This window comes from Leucopleurus acutus (assembly GCF_964270905.1).
Source record: "Leucopleurus acutus genome assembly, chromosome: 9".
Taxonomy (NCBI): Eukaryota; Metazoa; Chordata; class Mammalia; order Artiodactyla; family Delphinidae; genus Leucopleurus; species Leucopleurus acutus.
The window spans coordinates 29,407,315-29,426,905 of NC_139144.1; the positions used below are offsets into that span (position 1 = coordinate 29,407,315).

Consider the following 19,591-nt stretch of genomic DNA (forward strand, 5'->3'; position numbering starts at 1 on the left):
AAATACTTTTCCGTTAGAGTTCAATTTCCATGAACCCAGAATGCTTTGAAAAAGATGCACTGTCATCATCACTGTCTTAGAATTGCACCAGAGGAAGGATGAATCTACAGGATAGTTTGAGAGCCTATGTGCAATTCTAGGGAGGGTGACTGAGACGAGAGTGTCTCTAAGGACACCACAAAGTCAGTCAATTCTGAAAGCGGAGACGCCATAGGCACGTGGGATCCGCTCTGTCGATAATTACCCTTCAAACAATTATTTTCTGAAAGAGAAAAACTGATCCTCTTTATTAAATTTTTAAAACTATTTTAAACTACAGAACCATATATGCAGGCATGCATTTATTCATTCAAAACACAATGTTTCTTAAGGGTTTATATGAACAAGACATTGTGATGAATGTGGTTAATATGAGAGCTATGATTCCTAATATGAAATGAAATCCTACAGAGGTCCAATACGCAAAATAAACAAAAGCATAGCTGCTCTGGATGAGATAAGAATGTGGTTAACTTTGTGCATAGCTATGGGGAATCTAATCTCCAGAAGAGCCAACGCGAAATAAACTGTTTCTCATCAAAAATGTTTTCATATACATTCATCACCTACATACACAATCTTCATTACTTGCAGATTGTGTTCTTGCACATTTGCTTACTTGCCAAAATTTAGTTGTAACTCCAATATCAATACTTGTGTTTCACAGTCATTCACAGACATGTGTGCGCTCAGAATGGCAAAAACTCTGAGTTGCCCAACGTGTACATTCCCAGATAACGTCGGTCAAGGTGCTACCCTGCCTTCTTGTTTCAGCTCTCATATTGTAAACAGGTATCCTTTTCATGGGCTATTTAGTGCCCCATTTTCATACTGTTGTGCTTTTTGTTAGTGATTGTGCTGATTAAAAGGCCCCTAAGCATAGTGCTGAAGTGCTGTCTCGTGTTCCTAAGCTCCAAAAGACTGTGATGTGCCTTATGAAGAAAACATGTTTTAAATAAGCCTTCTTCAGGCATTAGTTACAGTGCTGTTAGCCATAAGTTCAACGTTAAGTAATCAACTATGTATACTAACTAAGGTGTCTTTAAACAGAAACACACATAAAACAAGGTTATGGATTGATAAGTTGACAAAAATGTCGTGACTAGAGACTCTCAGGAACTTAACCCTGTATCTCCCCTAGGAGCAATGATTACTAATTAATTCAGCGTTCAGGGTGACTTCAAAGACGGTAAGTGCCACAAATGTTGAGACTTACTGTGTGTGTGTCAATATGTACAATTGTTTGCGTCATGTCTAATCTTTCCATTATCGTTTTGTAGTTTTCTCTCTTTTAGTAAATTCTCTGTGTAAACTGCATGCCATAAAAAAGCAGTCTACTCACCATACCACAAAGTCCACAACATGAAATCTACTGCTATTTTTTAACTGTCTATATCGATAGTAAATTTGTTCAAGATGATACATTGCAATAATGATTCTAGAATTCACTTGTGGGATAAATGTCATTTCTTTATGTCACAGTTCATATAATGAGATTCTTTTCATGCTCGGTAAATACTGGCCTCTTCATATGAACAGTCTATGAGAATCAAATAGATGTATCAGAATTTTAAATTATTCTTCAATTCACTCTGAATTCACAATGTACCTGTTAGAAAAAAACTGACGTAATGTTTTTCCTATTTATAACTCACTTGCAACTGTCTGTAATACATAAATGTTGGCTATATTTTTCACTAAAAATACCTTGAATATCTGAAGTTCTTCTAGAATTACTTCTTCCATTGCTTCTGTTTCTTGGTTGTAAATCGTGATTACTTTCAGCACAATTCCATTATCTGTGAGAAAACAAAAGAGATAAACTAGAAGCTTTGTCACAATCTGGTTTTCAAACAATTAAATACAATGGGGAGACCATAAATTCAAATAAGATTTGAAATCTAGATGTACAAAACATTTAATCATTGCTAGTGAAAACAATATGACTACTTACATATTCATATTCATTATTTCAAAAATTTGATTCAAAAATCCAGTTAAAGGTTCAGAAATCAAAATGTCTTTTGGAATTAATGAAATATAAGACAGATGGCAAATTATTCTAGCTTCTTCTGTGATGTATGATGAAAGAAAACTTTTTACCTAAAGCTACCTTCCCTGTAAGAAACTATACCTTTAATCTTATGGAACCTTCCAAGCAACACACTATGGAAATTTATATATATATATATATATATATATAGATAGATAGATAGATAGATAGATAGGCATATAGATAGAACATGTTTATATCTATATATACTTTATTTTTTCCTTCCAGTTTTAATGAGATATAATTTACATACAGCACTGTATAAGTTTAAGGTATACAGCATAATTATTTGACTTACATCATGAAATGATTATCACAATAAGTGAACATCCATCATCTCATATAGACACAAAATAAAAAGAATTATTTTCCTTGTGATGAGAACTCTTAGAATTTACTCTCTTAAAAAGTTTCATGTATAACATACAGCACTGTTAAATTATATTAATCATGGTGTACATTATATCCTTAGTACTTATTTATCTCATAACTGGAAGTATGTATCTTTGACAACCTTCATCCAATTCTCCCACCCTTCACCTCCAGTAACCACAAATTTGGTTATGTACACTTTTAATAAAAATTTCAAGCATACACCATTGAGAGAATAGTATAATGAGTCCTCCTGTACAAACCATTTACCTTCCATAATTATCAATAATTTTATAAATTTATATTCACCTTTTACAACTCCACGTTATTTTTATTACTCCTGATATTCTGAGCTTGTTATTTCCAATGAAAAATTTAATGAGACGCTAATTTGCTGCACGTTGGAGGTTCTGATTCAAGAGTTTCTATGGTATTTAAGCAATTTGTTTAAAAATTATGAATTCTTGCGGTTGGGTTAATAAAATTTGATTAAAATAAAACTAATAACAATTACCTGTATCATACATTAAAAGGAACAAAAATTATCATATCAAGCACACATTATAAATATCCCACAATTATTATATCAAGTAAAAAGCAAAGATGAAACTCAAATTATCAATTTGCAACCAGTGATTTTGCAATAAGGACTATATAGCATTAAAGCAAGTGTCTGGTAAATTTGGGGAAAAATAACTATTTTGTGGGATTTTCCAATGCTGTACTCATCACACATTTATCAAATATGTTCTTTGTGCTGAAAAGCTGTGGTTCAATATAACAATATCTTTACGTTAAACATAGGTTACAAGAGAGTGTAAGTATATACCTGATATTTCTGGAATTCTCTCAAATAGCTTTGGTCAATCTAATAAACAAGTATTTCTGAAAACATTCTTCGACTTATATTATATGACTTCTCATTTAAAAATAACATACTTTTTTCTATGATTAATTTTATCAAATATTACTCTTGCTTATGGAATTCTTTTTTTTTTTTTTAAAAAAACTCTGTTGGACATCACTATAAGTGAATTCATGGCCAGGTAACTTTAACTTTGTTAAAGAAATCTGATGCTTTGTTGATCTTGAACCCACAGTGTAGAGCACATTACTAACCTCCTAAAATAAATGAATAAAATACAGCCTGCACCAGAGATCAATTTCTGGAAATCCGATGAATATCGCCTTACTTAAATCTTTGCTTTTTCAGAAAGCATGACTGGAAAAACTCAAGCACCAATATTAATACTATATCCTAATTCCTGATTTGGGCATATGCAATGTCTCTTTAGAAAATGTCAATGATTAAAGTTAAGTATGGTAGAATGTTTCCTCTTCTAAATAGGATCTGCTGTAGCAATTACTATGATGCATATGAAAAAAAAGAAATGATCATTTTAAAGATTCTTTAAATGACTATATAATTTTAAAGTACTTGACAGAATTTGATACATATTACCCTGGATGCTAAAAGATTGCAAGTTCTCTTCCACAAGCTAGATCTAATGCACAGCATTAACTGAAATTACAAATTTATTTGAAATATTCACTTTTAGCATATTTATTACACTTTGTTTTATTAATGCAGGATATTATAGCTTTGGTCTAAATTTTTATCTCCATTATGTGTAACGCTTGGCTTGTTTGGGACACATGGTTGACTTCTGATGGGGCCTGATAAGCATCGTTGAGATTACAGATTTAGGTGAAATTACCTAAACCTCACCTAAAGATTGAAAAATCTTGAGACCTTGCTGAGCAGCCAAAGGTAGCAGTGGACCTGGGGGAGTAACAGGATATCCTTGTACGGCACCCTACTTCCTCTGTGAGCTCTTTTTGGAACCAACATTGTTTATTGTTTGTTAACATCAATTACTCGTTACTTTATGTATTCATTTGTTCAAATGTATTAAGTATTGACCATGTATCAGGAATTATGTGCTGTAACTACCCCAAATCTTCTCTTCCATTGCAGTAGACAGGTAGTATGTAAATGAGCCAATGGGTCAACCAGGGTTTTGTTGATAGGTGGTTTTTTTTTTAATGTAATAATGTTATTGATTTTAAGGTTCAATTTAAATGTCTCTCTGAGTACTCTCTTTACCTGTCCCAATGAACAAGACATCATATTGGCCATCCTCGGCTTCCACTCGATCCACTGCTATTTGTTTCAGGTTATACTTTCCATCTGTTTTCACCAGTATTGGTTTTTTATGGGCAGGTTTTATGGGCTGGTGCATAAGCGGATGGCTTCTTGCAAATCTGATGGCATCATCGGGGTAGTCTTTGGTGGTTCCGTACCTCCCTCCATTCACTTTGCTGGCACACTGAAATACAAACGGATGAGAGAATTTTTTTCCCCTAAAACCTAAGGAGCAAATTTATACTCAATTATGAAAAAAATTACAAAAACTGGGTATGTTCACTTAATCAACTGTGCATTTAGCAATATTTAGTAACCATATATTCTTCCTTACAGCAATAAAATCTGCATTAAAAATTGCATAGAGAGACTGAATTATTTCAAACATGCAGCAGTAGAAATAGACAGATAGTAGTGAAATACTGAAAAAGTAAAGTATACGTAATACTGGTATAGTCTGGAGGTAATACAAACGTATAACATTATAAATATTCGAATTATTTTTCCTGCTTCTAAAATTTATTTTTCATATTTGTAAATTAAATTTTAATTTGCTATGAACAATATATTGTTCATAGCAAAACAAAGAGACTCTTTATTGTGCTAAATCTTCCCCCCAAATTCAGAATCACAACCGCACAGCAGCTTTCCCATTATTGACACTATGATTGGTGATGGTTCTAATTGGCTCACTGACTACAGAATTTTAGTGCTGTAACACTGAAACCTATTCAAATGCCATCGCTGTTAAATAAGGAAAAAACCCTCTCTGTTCTACTGTAATCTGTATGAATTTATATTATTTTTGTATGAATTAGACACAATAAATTGAGAAGACAAGAAATATTTGCCGTAACATGTCTCAATTCTTAAATCACTGACTCTAAGAATAAATGTTCAACGGTACCTAAGTTACTTCTTGGAATACCTTTAACTGCGTTGATTCATGCTTGTTATTAAGCGCTCCCTCATTTCACATATTTTCCTCCAGAACCAGCAGCAATTGCAATGATGACCTTGATAAAAATTTTCCACTTCAGAGTATAAATACAGTAGTTTAGTAATCAGATTCTGCAAAGAGGGCATTTTTAATGGTTTGTTTTAAAAATTTGGGCCATATTTCTTAATTTGGCATGAATTTTTCACTTGAGTGTACTTTCATGATATATAATTGGAAACATTTTGGACCAGCCTGGAAGCAGTTCAGTAACCAGTCACTTCCTCCAAATCTCCTTTAATACCATGTGGTTTCAAGAAGCATTTCCAGCAAAGCCACAGGAGTGGGTTTTCTCCATTTAAATTGTAATTTCAATCAATAGAGTGAAATAAAATATACTTTATGTCTTACTGGAAGTAATAATTTTAAGCTAGTAAGAGAGAGTGATTGAAATGGTAAAGCCTTACACTTGTTAACGTAGGTAAGCTTTGTTTCCACTTTGAATTTTGCCTCTGCAAAAATGGTTTCTACTCGACTTGCAAGCACTTGTGGAATCAGCCTAGTGTTGGGTTTTCACCAGCTGCTCATAATAGTGTAGACCGTGACTTGCATGACAAGTTCAGTATTTGTTCTCCATGGACAGCAGATACAATGATGCTACACTTTCCCAACCTAGTTGTGTACGGGACATATGATACAAAATCATCCTCATCATAATCATCATCGTGTGTGCAATTAAAAGCACAAGGCTTGAACGGCTAGTTAGGGAGAATCTTAGTAGTATCAGTTAAGAGGCGAATGGTGCAACTCCTTATTCTCTAGCAACACAGCTGTATTGTCACTTTTCTTCCACAAGGCCAGCAAGGATGGCAAATGGGGTGCTCAGAATTCTGAAGAGCCAGAGAAAAAGCTTCCTCTTGACACGTTAAAGTGAGAAGTAGGGAGAAAATGTGGCCTAGGGAACTGAGAGCCTGACTCAAATATTATAATAAAAATTTGGTAACATTCTCTTGCATGGAAATCACATGTGGCACTAATTCTTCTGAAGAGGCTGACGGGAATATAATGCTCACTGGATATTTCTGTATTCACCAGTATCCTTAAAAATAAAATTTTAGTGAGAGCTACATAGATAGCTAAAATATCAACAATAATATATAGTCTATAATGCTAGATTATATTCTTTTCATTAAGTAACAAGCATACATGCTGATGTAAGAAGTAATATTTCTTTACCTTGCAAGTAATCAAGCATATTTTTAGGTACTGAATTTAACTATTTCATGCTAATTTAGTAAAGCATCTGAAACAATGAACAGAATATTACCAAAAGAATCTTTAAAAAATAAGAATACTTTGTTAAATGCCTAAACTTACAGAACCAGGTCTTGGATAAGGGACTTTTCCTTCATAGAGTGACCAGTGGTATTCAGGTCCTTCCTTATGTGCATATGGTCCATTAAAGGCTGCCCGGATACTGGACATGTGATAGACACATATAGCATGCCCTCTAAATATATTACTAAAAAAAAAAAAAAAAGATAAGTTACTATTCTGGAACAGACTAGGAGATCACCTAGTCAAGCCCCGCAGACAACACAGATAAGGATGAAGTCTTTTGGATAAAAGACTTGCAATCTCTTAAGCATAGGATATTCTAGAGATATTAACTCTTGCAATATTTCAAGTATGGAAACTCCAAAATTTACCATTTTTTGCCTATTTATTATAATAAATTGAAAATGACATTGTTAGAATCACAAAAGCAGTTGTGTCACTTCATTTTTTCCAGTTAAATCTTATTTTTTTAATTGAAATATAGTTGATTTACAATGCTGTGTTAGTTTCAGGTGTACAGCACAGTGATTCAGTTTTTCATATACACACACACACACACACACACACACATACACACACATATATATATATACACATATTCTTTTTCAGATTCTTTTGTGTTTTTATATTTTTTATTAAGATTTGGCCTTAATATTTTAAAGATTCATTCCCAAGTTGAGGAAGGCTTTATCTCCTTGTACGTTGGCCTCTCTTCCAAGTAGACAGTGTTTTCCTATTCACCATGCTGTTAATATTGCTATAAATTTTATTCAAATTTTATTACTTCTCTTAGTGTATATGATTTGAAGAACAATTTAAAGTCTGAAGAAAATTTGGGGCTTTGTTTCATTCTTTAGCTTGGGGTCACAGAAACATTTATAAGCCTGCTGTATATTCCTTCCTTCAGGTCACTGAAAACAGTGCTACAGTGGAAAGGTTTACTGGGCTGCACCAGATTAATTTTGAGAAAAAGACTTACATTCTAAAAAACTCAGATTCTTTACCTGCAGAACTACTAGCAACTGAAATTATTTTTTTGATAAAAATTTCTACTTGTCGCAGATAAAGACAGTAGTTGACTAACTACAGCAAGCTTTATTGGGGGCATAAGATTCTGCAAAAGGACATTTTAGAATGATTTGTTTTAAAGATCTGGCTGCATTTCTTAATTTGGCAAAATCTGAATGAATTCTAACACTTCCCTAGCCTCCTTATTGTGAGAATTAAAATAATTAGTTTGGGAAAGTGCTTTGCAAAATTTTTTGTAAGTGTAACATTTCCTACATTCTGAGACACCTGTAGAACAGCAGTTATGTTACTGTCTGAGGACATCAATTCACACATCTTATAACACACCTTGAAGCAATTGGAAATGCCTGCAACAGTGAGAAAACCAGAGATAGTCTTCCAACTAACATGGCAATAAACCTTTGATCACCATGCTACGATATCAACCTTTACGTCAGGTAACAGCTGGCAAGGCTTTTTCTCACAATTATGTATAAATTGAACAGTCAAGATTGAAATTATGGAAGAAAATAATGTCTTGGCTTTGAAATCTCAGATCCATTATGCTATCATTTATGAAAGCAGCTTATAAACTGATCATTATAACCCATAAAAAATCTATACTGATTACCCTATAGCTTATATTTATCATATAAAGCCGTGGATTTATCATGCAGTGTATAAATTCTTCACTGGCATAAGGCAGAAGATGAAGTGTAAAAAGAAGTTAGGGATTTTCCATGGACTGTAATAGCTACCAATCTACATTAACATCTCCTTGCATCAAGGAATAACTGATAGCAAAACTGTTTCCATGTTTCTGTGATGAAGAAAAGATCTCCTTACAATAGCAGGATACTTACCGAAAGAGCTTTATTATTATTTTTTTCCAAAGTGACCGTAATAAACTACCTGGTGAAAAAGTAAACAAAAACTATGTGGAGAGATCCTAAGCAAACAAGGTATACATGACTATGGAACAGTTTAAGGCCAATGCAATGCAAATGAGGAATTGAGTAATACCATTCTTTTCCTGTCAAGAGAACTGAAGTATATTCTTTATTTCTCATTCCAGTCATATCATCTCCACTCTGCCTTATTTGGAAAGACACTCAGGAAATTATATATATAAACTTTCAACCAAAACTGATTCTAATAACATTTTTTCCTTCATGTATCAACACACGAAATATTTGATTCATTTTTCCAGCAGTCTTCAATGGATACAAAATACAAAAGCATAAAAGAGAAAAATACTAGATCATAAGCCCTAAACTTGAGCACCTTTTTAAAATTTAAAACTCAGAGGGTAAATCATAAATGTGTGTTCTCTAAGAATCTACATAGGACCAAGACAACCAGAGTAAAGGAGTGAGCGAGTGCTCTGTGATTAAGGAATCAAGGAGTGTTTCATGAAGACGGCAATTGACAAGTATTGGAAAAACTGATATAAATCAGCGTTAGAAGGGAAAGTAGATAAATAAAATCACAGTCACGGGGAAAGCAGAGACTGGGATTCTGACAAGGTATTATCTTGTCAAAAGCAGAGTTTGTGGGAATTTAGAGGAAAAACTTTCAATCCTGAATGGGGAATATTTGATAGAGAGCCTTGAAAGCCTGACTTGGACAATAGTATATGATGATTGAAAGAATTATCCTAGACTCTAAAGCATGGAACTAGTACCTTAAAAACTGTATGAGAAAAAAAAAAATCATTCTGTTGTAGATCAGAGAGGGAAGAACTTAGGACATTGAGCATAGGAGGATGCTGGTACTTCAAACAAAAACAAATAAGGATCTGGATTGAGATTGTGGCTTTAAACATCAAAGTACAACTGCAAACACAGGAGAATGAAGAGAAATTGGTGACTTATAAAGTACAGAAAGTGAGAATAACTCATTGGTCAGTAGTATTTTCAATTGCATATACAGTGAAGGGGTTTGGCATCCTTTGTTTCATGATGTTTTGACTGGCCATATAAATTTCTCACCTGGTAGTGTTGAAGAGTCCAAATATCACTGGGTTCTTATGATCTCTGGTATGCAGCAAAAAAACATCCTCTGAAACATTAAAGACCATTATGTTACTTAATATGTTTAGCCCTCGTTGCATGTGAAGAAAATATATTGTCATAAAATAGTTTAGAACCCATGACAGATTTTAAGATATACATTTCCATATACAGTCATATAACGATGACCAAATCACAACACAGTGAGATTGATGACTGTTCAAGATGACTGTGAGCTGGGCCTCAAGGAGGAAACTAGAGGCGCCGACTCTAAACTAACAAGGGGGTCTTTTGTTCCTGCAACTCCCTTGTCCCCATACGCGGACCTGGCCAAGATGAAAAGAATAGAAACTTGCTCCAAGTTAGATAGAAGTCAATTACTGCAGAAAGCAAATTTTCCATATGTGCTAGAAACACTGAGGGTTATACAAAGAAGCATATATATTGAAGAGGAAAATTTAGCTCTCCCAATAATATTTACCTAATTCATCAAAATACGTATCAATTCCATTCATTCCTGGTACTGAGCAAACCAGTCTAGCTTTCAGGAAAGTACTCCACTTGTTCACTAGGATTCTCTGTCCTCCTACATCGTTCTGTAAAAAACAGAAAGCAGGTAAATGGGTACCCAGAGAACTTTTATCAACAACAGATTTTGTACCATTAAACCTGCAGATGGCAAGAGTTACAGTTCTTTTATTTAATGTGAAAATTTGAGCATAATCTTCAAATAATATTAAAGATGCAATGCCCCATAAACTTTTTCTTTAGGTTTGCACATTCTGCCTTGTCAGTGTACTTTCACCCTGGCCCATTAAATACAGTTTCCAGGTATTAAACAACGTTAGTAGAGAGTAGAGTACACTTTCCTAAATAAAGTAGTAAGCTTTATGATACAGTAACTTTTATTATTATTTTATTGATAAATAATCAGCTTATCTCAGAAGTACAGAAGCATCCACTTCTTTTTCTTATTTTAGGGAAAAACGCTTGAAATACTAACACACAAGCACACATACACATAACAGGCATACATATTTGCACACATACATAAAATACGTATGTGTGTATATGTGAATATATATACACATACATATATACTGAACATACGTATAAACATCTTCTTAAATTTATTCAAGTATCTTCTTAAATATCAAAATAACTTCACATTTATAACACTATTAGCATTCTCTCAATATACACGGCTACCGCAGTTGGTTCTGAATGTTCACAAAACAACCTATCTGATTATGCCCAACAAAACTATATATGTTTTCCCTACAGAATCAACCATCTGAATTGTTGAAACATGCTTATGTAAATTATTTAGAATGTGGATTAAAGAAACTTGCAAGATTTTGGTGAAATTAACTTTTTAAAATGGAGCTCAAACTTCTGTGTAGGAAGAAGTCTAGCCTAATTATAGGCCATTTCTTAGTAGGGCTTTGAAAATGGAGAAAATCACACAAAATGCAAAGCTCTTTTCAGATTAAACTTTCAGTAGATATGAAGTCTGAAGACTAGATAGTAAATACCAATTTTAGGGAGCCTAAGAGAATAGAAGAAAATATTTTACAGTAGAAACCTACTATAAAATGAACAAAGGCCTGACCATAAATTGCGAGTTAGGCAAGCTTAGTGAGAGAAGAAGGCGGTCCTCACCTCGCAGAGCCGCCCCACTCTGGTGTAAATGGCCTGGGCATTGTTTTCTGCCTCCAGGGCCTTCTCCGTAAAAAAGAAATACACTTTGTTGTCATCTCGGTCTTCATTGTCAGGGATCATGTACGAACCTACAAATTTTGGTTCTAGAGAAGTAAAAAACAGATGAAAATGTAGTAACTATTACAACAAAGTAAGTTAATATATTTCCCTTGAAATTTTGTACTAAACATTAAAATCATGTAGCTATCTCCATATTCTGTGCAAATCAACAATTTTTTTTTTTTTTTTTTTTGCGGTACGCGGGCCTCTCACTGTCGTGGCCTCTCCCTTTGCGGAGCACAGGCTCCGGACGCGCAGGCTCAGTGGCCATGGCTCACGGGCCCAGCCGCTCCGCGGCATGCGGGATCTTCCCGGACCGGGGCACGAATCCGTGTCCCCTGCATTGGCAGGCGGACTCTCAACCATTGAGCCACCAGGGAAGCCCCAAATCAACAATTTTTAAGAAATGTTAGGGTATTTAAAATTTAACTGAGTTGGAGGGAAATAAATCAATTTCAAATAGCATACATTATAGACCTGAAATGAATTCAAAGAAGAACAGATTAAGAGCAGCATGATTATAATCTCCATGAATTTCCTCCCATGTATATATGGGAGGCACATATTAAAGTCAATATATGTAAAATATTTTAGTAAAGAAGTCTATCATTAGTTTTTTAATTCATAAATTATCTATCAGTCCAGCTCATGGAAGACCAGTTTAAGTTTTTGTATTTGTAATCAAAGGGATCTGAGGGAATGACCTTTGACTGATATGGAATGTCAAATATTTTAATGATAAAATGCTGCCAATAATGATTATGCACTCTAAAGCTTAATAAAAAGGCTGAAAATGATGAAACCACTCACTATAAAATGCTTTTAGCCCCTTGATATACCAATGTGCCAAAATATAAACATGAATCCTTACAAAGGATTCTATGTAAATGAATGCCTAGTGACTCTCTTGGAATTTCATTTGTCTCTCAAGTACAATGTGATCCTATTAAAACAAGCAAAGCAAAGCAATCAATTCATGCAAAATTATACCGACAAGAGAAAACAAAGCAGCTTATTGGATGAAAGGGGTTTTCACTTTTCATATATTTGTCTTGTTCATGTAAGTCCTGATTTCTAACCATTGCTATGAGGGTAATCTGGTTGTATACTAAAGCGGATCCCCTCTGCTATAAAATGATATACATATATCATATATAATATTTTAATTCGAGAATACTACTAAGGAAAAAACCCGTGAAATTTGTGGAAACTATAAATTACATTTGTATTGTTATCATTATCAAAATGGCAAGTTTCCCATGAGCTCTAGACTTGCTTTCAGTTCTGATTTACATACGCTTTTCTCCTCAATCCTACCTTTCAACAGGCGCTCGTCATCGTGTTCAGTGCGGATATGAGCCAGTCGCCCCAGGCTCCTGAAAATGGCAGCGTCTCTGCCCCAGTAGTCACTGTAGAGTCCAGCAAACAATTCACTACCTGCATGAAAACATCAGATAAGTCAGTATTCGTTTCTGGGTCTGATGACAATGTATAAAACTACAATTACAATAAACATATCCAGGTTTCCCATGTATACGGCCTAACGAAACAGATACTACTGCTAAGAGCATATATGGTACAGTCAGATGGCCAGGGTTTGAATTGTGACTCTGCCACTTACTAGATGTGTGATCTTGGGCAAATTGCTTAATTTCTCTGCGCCTCAGTTTCCACATTTACAAATAGGGGAATAGCACTCAGAAGTGTTGTTAAGAGTAAAGCATTTAGAAGAGTAGCTGGTATATACTAAGGCCTACATGAGTATTTGATAAATAACCTGGCTTCATGGTATTTTAATAAACTTATTTTAACCTTCATATCATCAGGGTATTAGTACTGGTATTGGTATTAGTATTAGGACTGGTATTATATGTGAGTCAGCTAACTCAAATTCTTCTTGTAGTAAGAAATTGCTTCCATCAACGTGATTTTAAGGCAGGAACCACAAAGTCTGACAAAGCTGTATATAATCCAGTTAGTTGTCATCTAATTTGTAAGTGTGTGGCTTATTTAGACAGAAATGACAGAAAGAGCTCATAATTTAATCAGGCAGTCAACAGAACGAATGAAGTAAGCTGCAACATGTGGCGAAGGCCACAGACTTAAATCAGACCAAGGAATACACAAACGTACGCAGGATCTCAAGCCATGGCAACATATCTTTGGGGCCAGCCAGAAAGACAGACATTAAAATTGCTCACGAGAAGAGAAAAAACAATTAACAAAAAGAAAAATAACATAATGATATAACTAGACCTCCAGAAAGACCAAAACCTCTCAAGCACAGGAACTTGGGGTTCTCTTCTGTCGAACTGACAACAAAAGGTAACTGGTGTGCTCCTCAGTGAGTCCAGAAGGATTGTCCTGGGCATATGAGGCTCCAATCCTGTCCTGGGCTAAAATCTCTGGCCAAGAAGCAGATGATAGCAACAGATCGCTGGATATAGCAACCTCAATTTAGGGTGACAAAATTATTTTCTTAATGAGTGCCAAGTAACTGTGGTCAGCTTTTAAAATATAGACGTGATGAGTATACTAAAAGTATACTCAAAGTATTAATGCCTTTCTGTTAAATCTGGACTGTGTACATACGTGTCCAAGTGGTATTTAAAGTCCTTTTTTAAAGAGAATTCAAATTAATTGGATTTCCAATTTAATAAATTTAACTGTATACTCAATTTTAGAATTAGAATTATTAAAGTTACAGGTATAAAAATGTGACCAAGTATGTAAACAGAATTAAACAAAACTTGAGTGTCATATTTATAAATTTTATTGATTAGATTTAAAAATTGTTTCAATATTTATGAAGGGTTTTCTCTAAGGTAAGGTCTTTAAAACTTTAAAAAACTTGAACAGATTAAATATATTTGTAAAGTTTAAAATTTGAGGGAGTAATCAACTGAGTTGTAAATAAGATCACTGTAAGAAGTTTATTTCCACCTTGAGATAACTAACAATTTTTCAAAAGTAAAGATGATTGTTTCTGTTAGATTTAGATTTAGAAAAAGAAAAGTGAGCTATAAATTGAATTTAAAAACAAGAAAACTAAGTTTTGATAAATGTTACTATAATAAACTATTCTTCATTTACAAAAAGACAAGTAACCATAAATGGTTTTTTTGGTTCACAAAACCCACTATGGATACTTAAAAACTATACAAGACACAAATAAGTAAAATTCAGGTCCTTCGCAAAGGAATTCACTTTTACACTATATATATTATAATAAGTGAGAAAGAGAGAGAGAGACAGGAGAGACAGAGGCAAATGTGGTAGAATATTAACAGTTGGTGGGCCAAGGTAAATGCTATAAATTTTTTATTCCTCTTTCAATTTTTCTTTGTATTTGAAATTTTTCAAGACAACAAATTAAAAAAGCTGTATTTGTTTAGTTCATCCTGTATATTCAATACATGCGGAATGAGAAATATGATAAGGAAAACAACAAAAACTAAAAAATAAAGATGCTTTATATCCAGACTTAAGAAAATAAAATTTGGTAGAGAAGAGTTATATCAGAGCTCTTATTTAAGCATATTCTTTGAAACTAGAAGGGGGGAAGAACGACATAATTTGTATCAAATTCAATCAGCGCTGTCTTCACCAGAAGTTTTATATCCATGTGGAAAAAGAGTATTTTGGGATAAAATGTATTCAGTGGTTAGGGATATGAACCATATGTGGGGTTCAATCTGTACTACTTGAACATAGATAAAAGAGAGTCATGCTGAATTCATTAAAAGGCCTTGGAGATCATCAACTCTATGGCAGAAATGAACGAGTTCACGCACAAAGGAGTTACTTGACTATTGAACCACCAGAGCAAGGGTTGTTCTGAAATTTTAAAAAGTTATTGTACTTGGTTATAGTTTCCATAAAAATATAAAGGCCATCTTACATGGATGGACCTGGAGATTTTCACGCTAAGTGAAGTAAGTCAGGCACAGAAAGAAATATCATGTGTTATCACTTACATGTGGAATCTAAAAAAAAAATGATACAAATGAACTTATTTACAAAACAGAAATAGACCCACAGACATAGGAAACAAACTTATGGTTACCAAAAGAGAAAGGGAGGGGTGGAATAAATTGGGAATCTGGGATTAATAGATACATACTACTATACGTAAAATGGATAAACAACAAGGATCTACTGTATAGCACAGGGAACTATTATCAATATCTTGTAATAACCTATAATGGAAAAGAATCTGAAAAAGAATATATTGATGTAAATCAACTATACTTCAATAAAATACAGTAATAAAATAAAAAGGCCATTTTGTAAAACTGTCCTAAACAGAACTTATTTTTCTAGTATGGACTGGACTGAATGTTTAATTCATAATGGGTACAAAAAAAAAGATTTCTTTAAACTTTCCTAAAATATTCACAGAACTTTTATATCTGAAAATATTACTTTGGAAAAATAATCTTTATTTTAGTTCACATCAATTTTCTTGCACTTATCCCAATCTGAACACTGTTTCCAAGTTCCACTTGTAATCAATTCTACAAATTTAACAAAAAAGTTCCCCTTGCAGCCACTAGATGGAGCCATATGCTACCAAATAATATACATCCAGGGCAGGTTATCTGCAAAAAGGAAAAGATGATATAGTACCAATTTTACCCAATTTCCCTTTTTGTATCCAGATAAAAGAAAATGGTTTGTGAACAATTCAAATAATACAATATGAACTGTATGACTTAAACTTCAAAGAAGCTACTAGACAGGTGCTAAAAACTATATGCTATGTAAACTGAACCAAACGTGTTCCTGTTGGAAACATTAGCTTTTCCTCAGAAGGGAAAGATTGTCCTTTCATATTTTATTAGCAGTGTGAAGAACAAAATAAATTTATAGTAATAGATAATAATGATGTTTGGTAAAATACTTTCCTAAGAAAAAATAAACACTTTAATGAAAAATAATGAGAATAAAGCTTTAGGCACAAAGTTAACTAATACTAATTAAATGAACAAAAATAATCAACATTATTATAATTGATATTATTTATGGCAAATACATAGTTTCTAGTTGAAAACTTTAAAATTATAACTGGTATAGAGACAACTTGTGAATCAATATTTTGGTATTGTATAGAGCAAAAAATAATATCTGGATAATTCATATTTTCACGGATTAAAAAATATTTCATACAAATAGTACAATATGTTTTAGATTTTCAATAATAAGAACAGAACTACTCAAATTTTTAGTTTTCTATGTCTATACAGACATGATATTTAATAAATGTATTAGCTTGGTCACAAAGTTTACTGGTATCTATTTTGATATTCTGAATATAAATAACCAATTTGACTTGTATGCCATATGTTTCATTGTTATAGGCTTCTGATGGTAACTGATGTTGTGTTAATGTTAGTTGGTTATCATTAAAAAATAAAACACATCTGCAGGGTATTTTGACAGGTGAATGTAACTTATCATTGTCATGTTCAACAACAGTCTCTGTGTACAGATACCAGAAGAGTGGAAACAATCCTGCACTGGAAATCTGGCAAACTAAGCCCCCTGCCCCAAACCTACTGCTTGTGGCAAAACTGTTTGGAATCTCACTGCCTCGGTTATTTGGACAATCAGAGAGGTGTACAAGTGATTTCCTGAGGTTGCCAAGCTTTTCTGTTCTCTCTGCTGCCCTTTTTATGGTTTGTATGTTCTTTGCCTGGAATTCTGCACCTCCCCGCCTTCCCACTTCACCTCCCATTTACCTGGCCACGGCCCACTTTCTCCATGAAGCTTTCCCTGACCGAACTTGTGTTAGTTTAGTAGCTCCTAGTACCACCATAGCCCCCATGCCTATCATATTTCTCATCCTACTATAGTTTGTCTCCCGTGTTTGACATTATTCCTCACTAGAATGCAGACTTCTTGATGTGTCTTATTATATTCTTTTGTCACCAATATCCTGTAGAGCATCTGGAATACAGAAAATGCTCAATAAGCATTTGTTGAATCAAAGAATGGCATAATGAGTTAATTAACAAGTGAATAAATCTGAAACTTTTAGTGTTCAAATTTAAAAAAAAACTATGAAATGCAATAAAAACAAAAACCTCAGGATAAGATTCTCATTTTTCAAAAATGCTTCAGGGAGAAAATATCAAAAGAAAGAAAAAACTGTTGGCATTTATATGAATAGCAGAGTTCTTTGAGTTTTTGTTCCTCAAAAAGACTATATTTAATAATTTAAATCCAGGAACACAGGGACTCTATCTTCTTCTAGTATTTGTCCCCAATAGTTTCAGCCACAAAAGACTGTGTCTACTCTCAACTAGTTTGTAGGAAAGAAAATAAAACAATCATTTGACCTTGGCGATACAAAAACAAACCCATTGTGAATAATTCTAAGTTAAAATGCATAAGTAAAATACTTTTCTACACAACTTTTTTTACAATACAAACTCCAGTTGAAGTTTTAGTGAAACATACTTCATTGCCTTAATATTTTATCAACCTTATCAAGAGCTTAGTTCACAGATGGTATTATTAATCGATTAGAGGTTTTACTCACCATGTTGTAAATACAGATTTTAAGTGTTTAGTGAGAAAAATTCACAGTTTTTCATGCCCTTCTTATTTTCTTAAGTCTTGCTCAAGCATTTCTCCTATTTATGTTGTAAATGTCTACAAATCTGAATGTGAAACATGTTCGTTTCATGGAAAAGACATGGCTAAAGATGGATTTAACTACCTCATTTTATAACTGAACTGTATCATTTTGTTAGAAAATCATTCTACTTTTGCACTATTTCACAGAGTGATTATTACATGCATAATTGCAAAGAGAAACAAAATGCACTTGGGAGGATGAGGATGGATAAGAATGGTCCACAGGTTCCAACCTCCCAGTTTACACTCACGGTCTGTGTAGGATGCTGAAAGAAATCAGGAAAAGCAGGTCCTTTTATTAGTTATGTAGTTGTTTGGACTTTCTGTTTGTTTTTGCTTTGGCAAATAGCTAGCATTAGCTATCACTGTCAAGAAGCTGGTTTCTGCCGTATGAAGGAAAAAAGAAAACTGCGTTCTGAATCTGTTCATTTGCATTTGCTAGCATCCGTGACAGTGCTGAGTTTCCCTGGTGGCAAAACAGTGACATTGCTACCAGCATGGTCAAATCAGATTTCTAAGGGGGAGAATGTCCATGGGGAATTGAAGATGACATTTTTTTTCTTCTTTTTTTGAGGAAACCATAAGCAAGTATTCAAATAGCTCATTAGCAACTAGCAGTTAATGGCCAGAAGCAACAGTGAGCATGTGGATGCTTGGCATTCTGCCAGATGACAAAGCACAGCAGTCTTAACCTGGATAAGAAATTACAGATATTCTTTAGGCACAGGAACATGCTAAAGGCATAAGTTTCTACACAGTTGGGACGAATTCAAGAAACGAGCCAGCACATTCACTTACGTTTATAGAGGTTGTCATTGTAAAGACATACACTTTACCTTCATTTCGATGATTTCATTTATTTTTCTAACATTTATGAAGTCCTATTTTGTGCCAGAACTATTCATTTGTAATTCTGCCTTGAATACACAGTTAATAAAATAGAAACATTTATTTTTTAAAAAAGTTTTAATGGTATTAAGAGCTTGAGATAATCACTTAAATTTTCCCTGCATGAATTCCGACTCCCTTTCATTCAACTGACATTGACCTTTAATTCACAGAATTTGTAATGAGGGGATATATTCACAAAGGTCTCATTATGATGAATAAAAGTGCAGGAAGAAAATTTCAGCAGCTGTAAACTTTTGTAGTTTTATTTGCTATAAAATGTAAATAAGACATGAAAAGGGCAGAAAGAAAATTTTGGTGACCATGAAATACCTCATTCATGGTTATTTGTTGATATAAAATTCAGTAAGTCTTTAACTTGAAAGTATCCTAAA

The 19,591-nt window shown here is 33.6% G+C and overlaps 1 protein-coding gene across 1 annotated transcript in view; it reads right to left on the reverse strand.

The window, feature by feature from the left end:
• The window catches only part of SEMA3E (semaphorin 3E), a gene marked incomplete at its 5' end in the record, with an annotated part of 261,632 nt that overhangs the window by 24,873 nt on the left and 217,168 nt on the right, over positions 1-19,591 (reverse strand). The window contains 7 exons of the mRNA XM_082846435.1: positions 1,747-1,838; positions 4,572-4,794; positions 6,925-7,069; positions 9,885-9,954; positions 10,387-10,501; positions 11,568-11,710; positions 12,984-13,103. Coding sequence (XP_082702561.1) covers positions 1,747-1,838; positions 4,572-4,794; positions 6,925-7,069; positions 9,885-9,954; positions 10,387-10,501; positions 11,568-11,710; positions 12,984-13,103 — 908 coding nt within the window. The remainder of the gene's footprint in view (positions 1-1,746; positions 1,839-4,571; positions 4,795-6,924; positions 7,070-9,884; positions 9,955-10,386; positions 10,502-11,567; positions 11,711-12,983; positions 13,104-19,591) is intronic.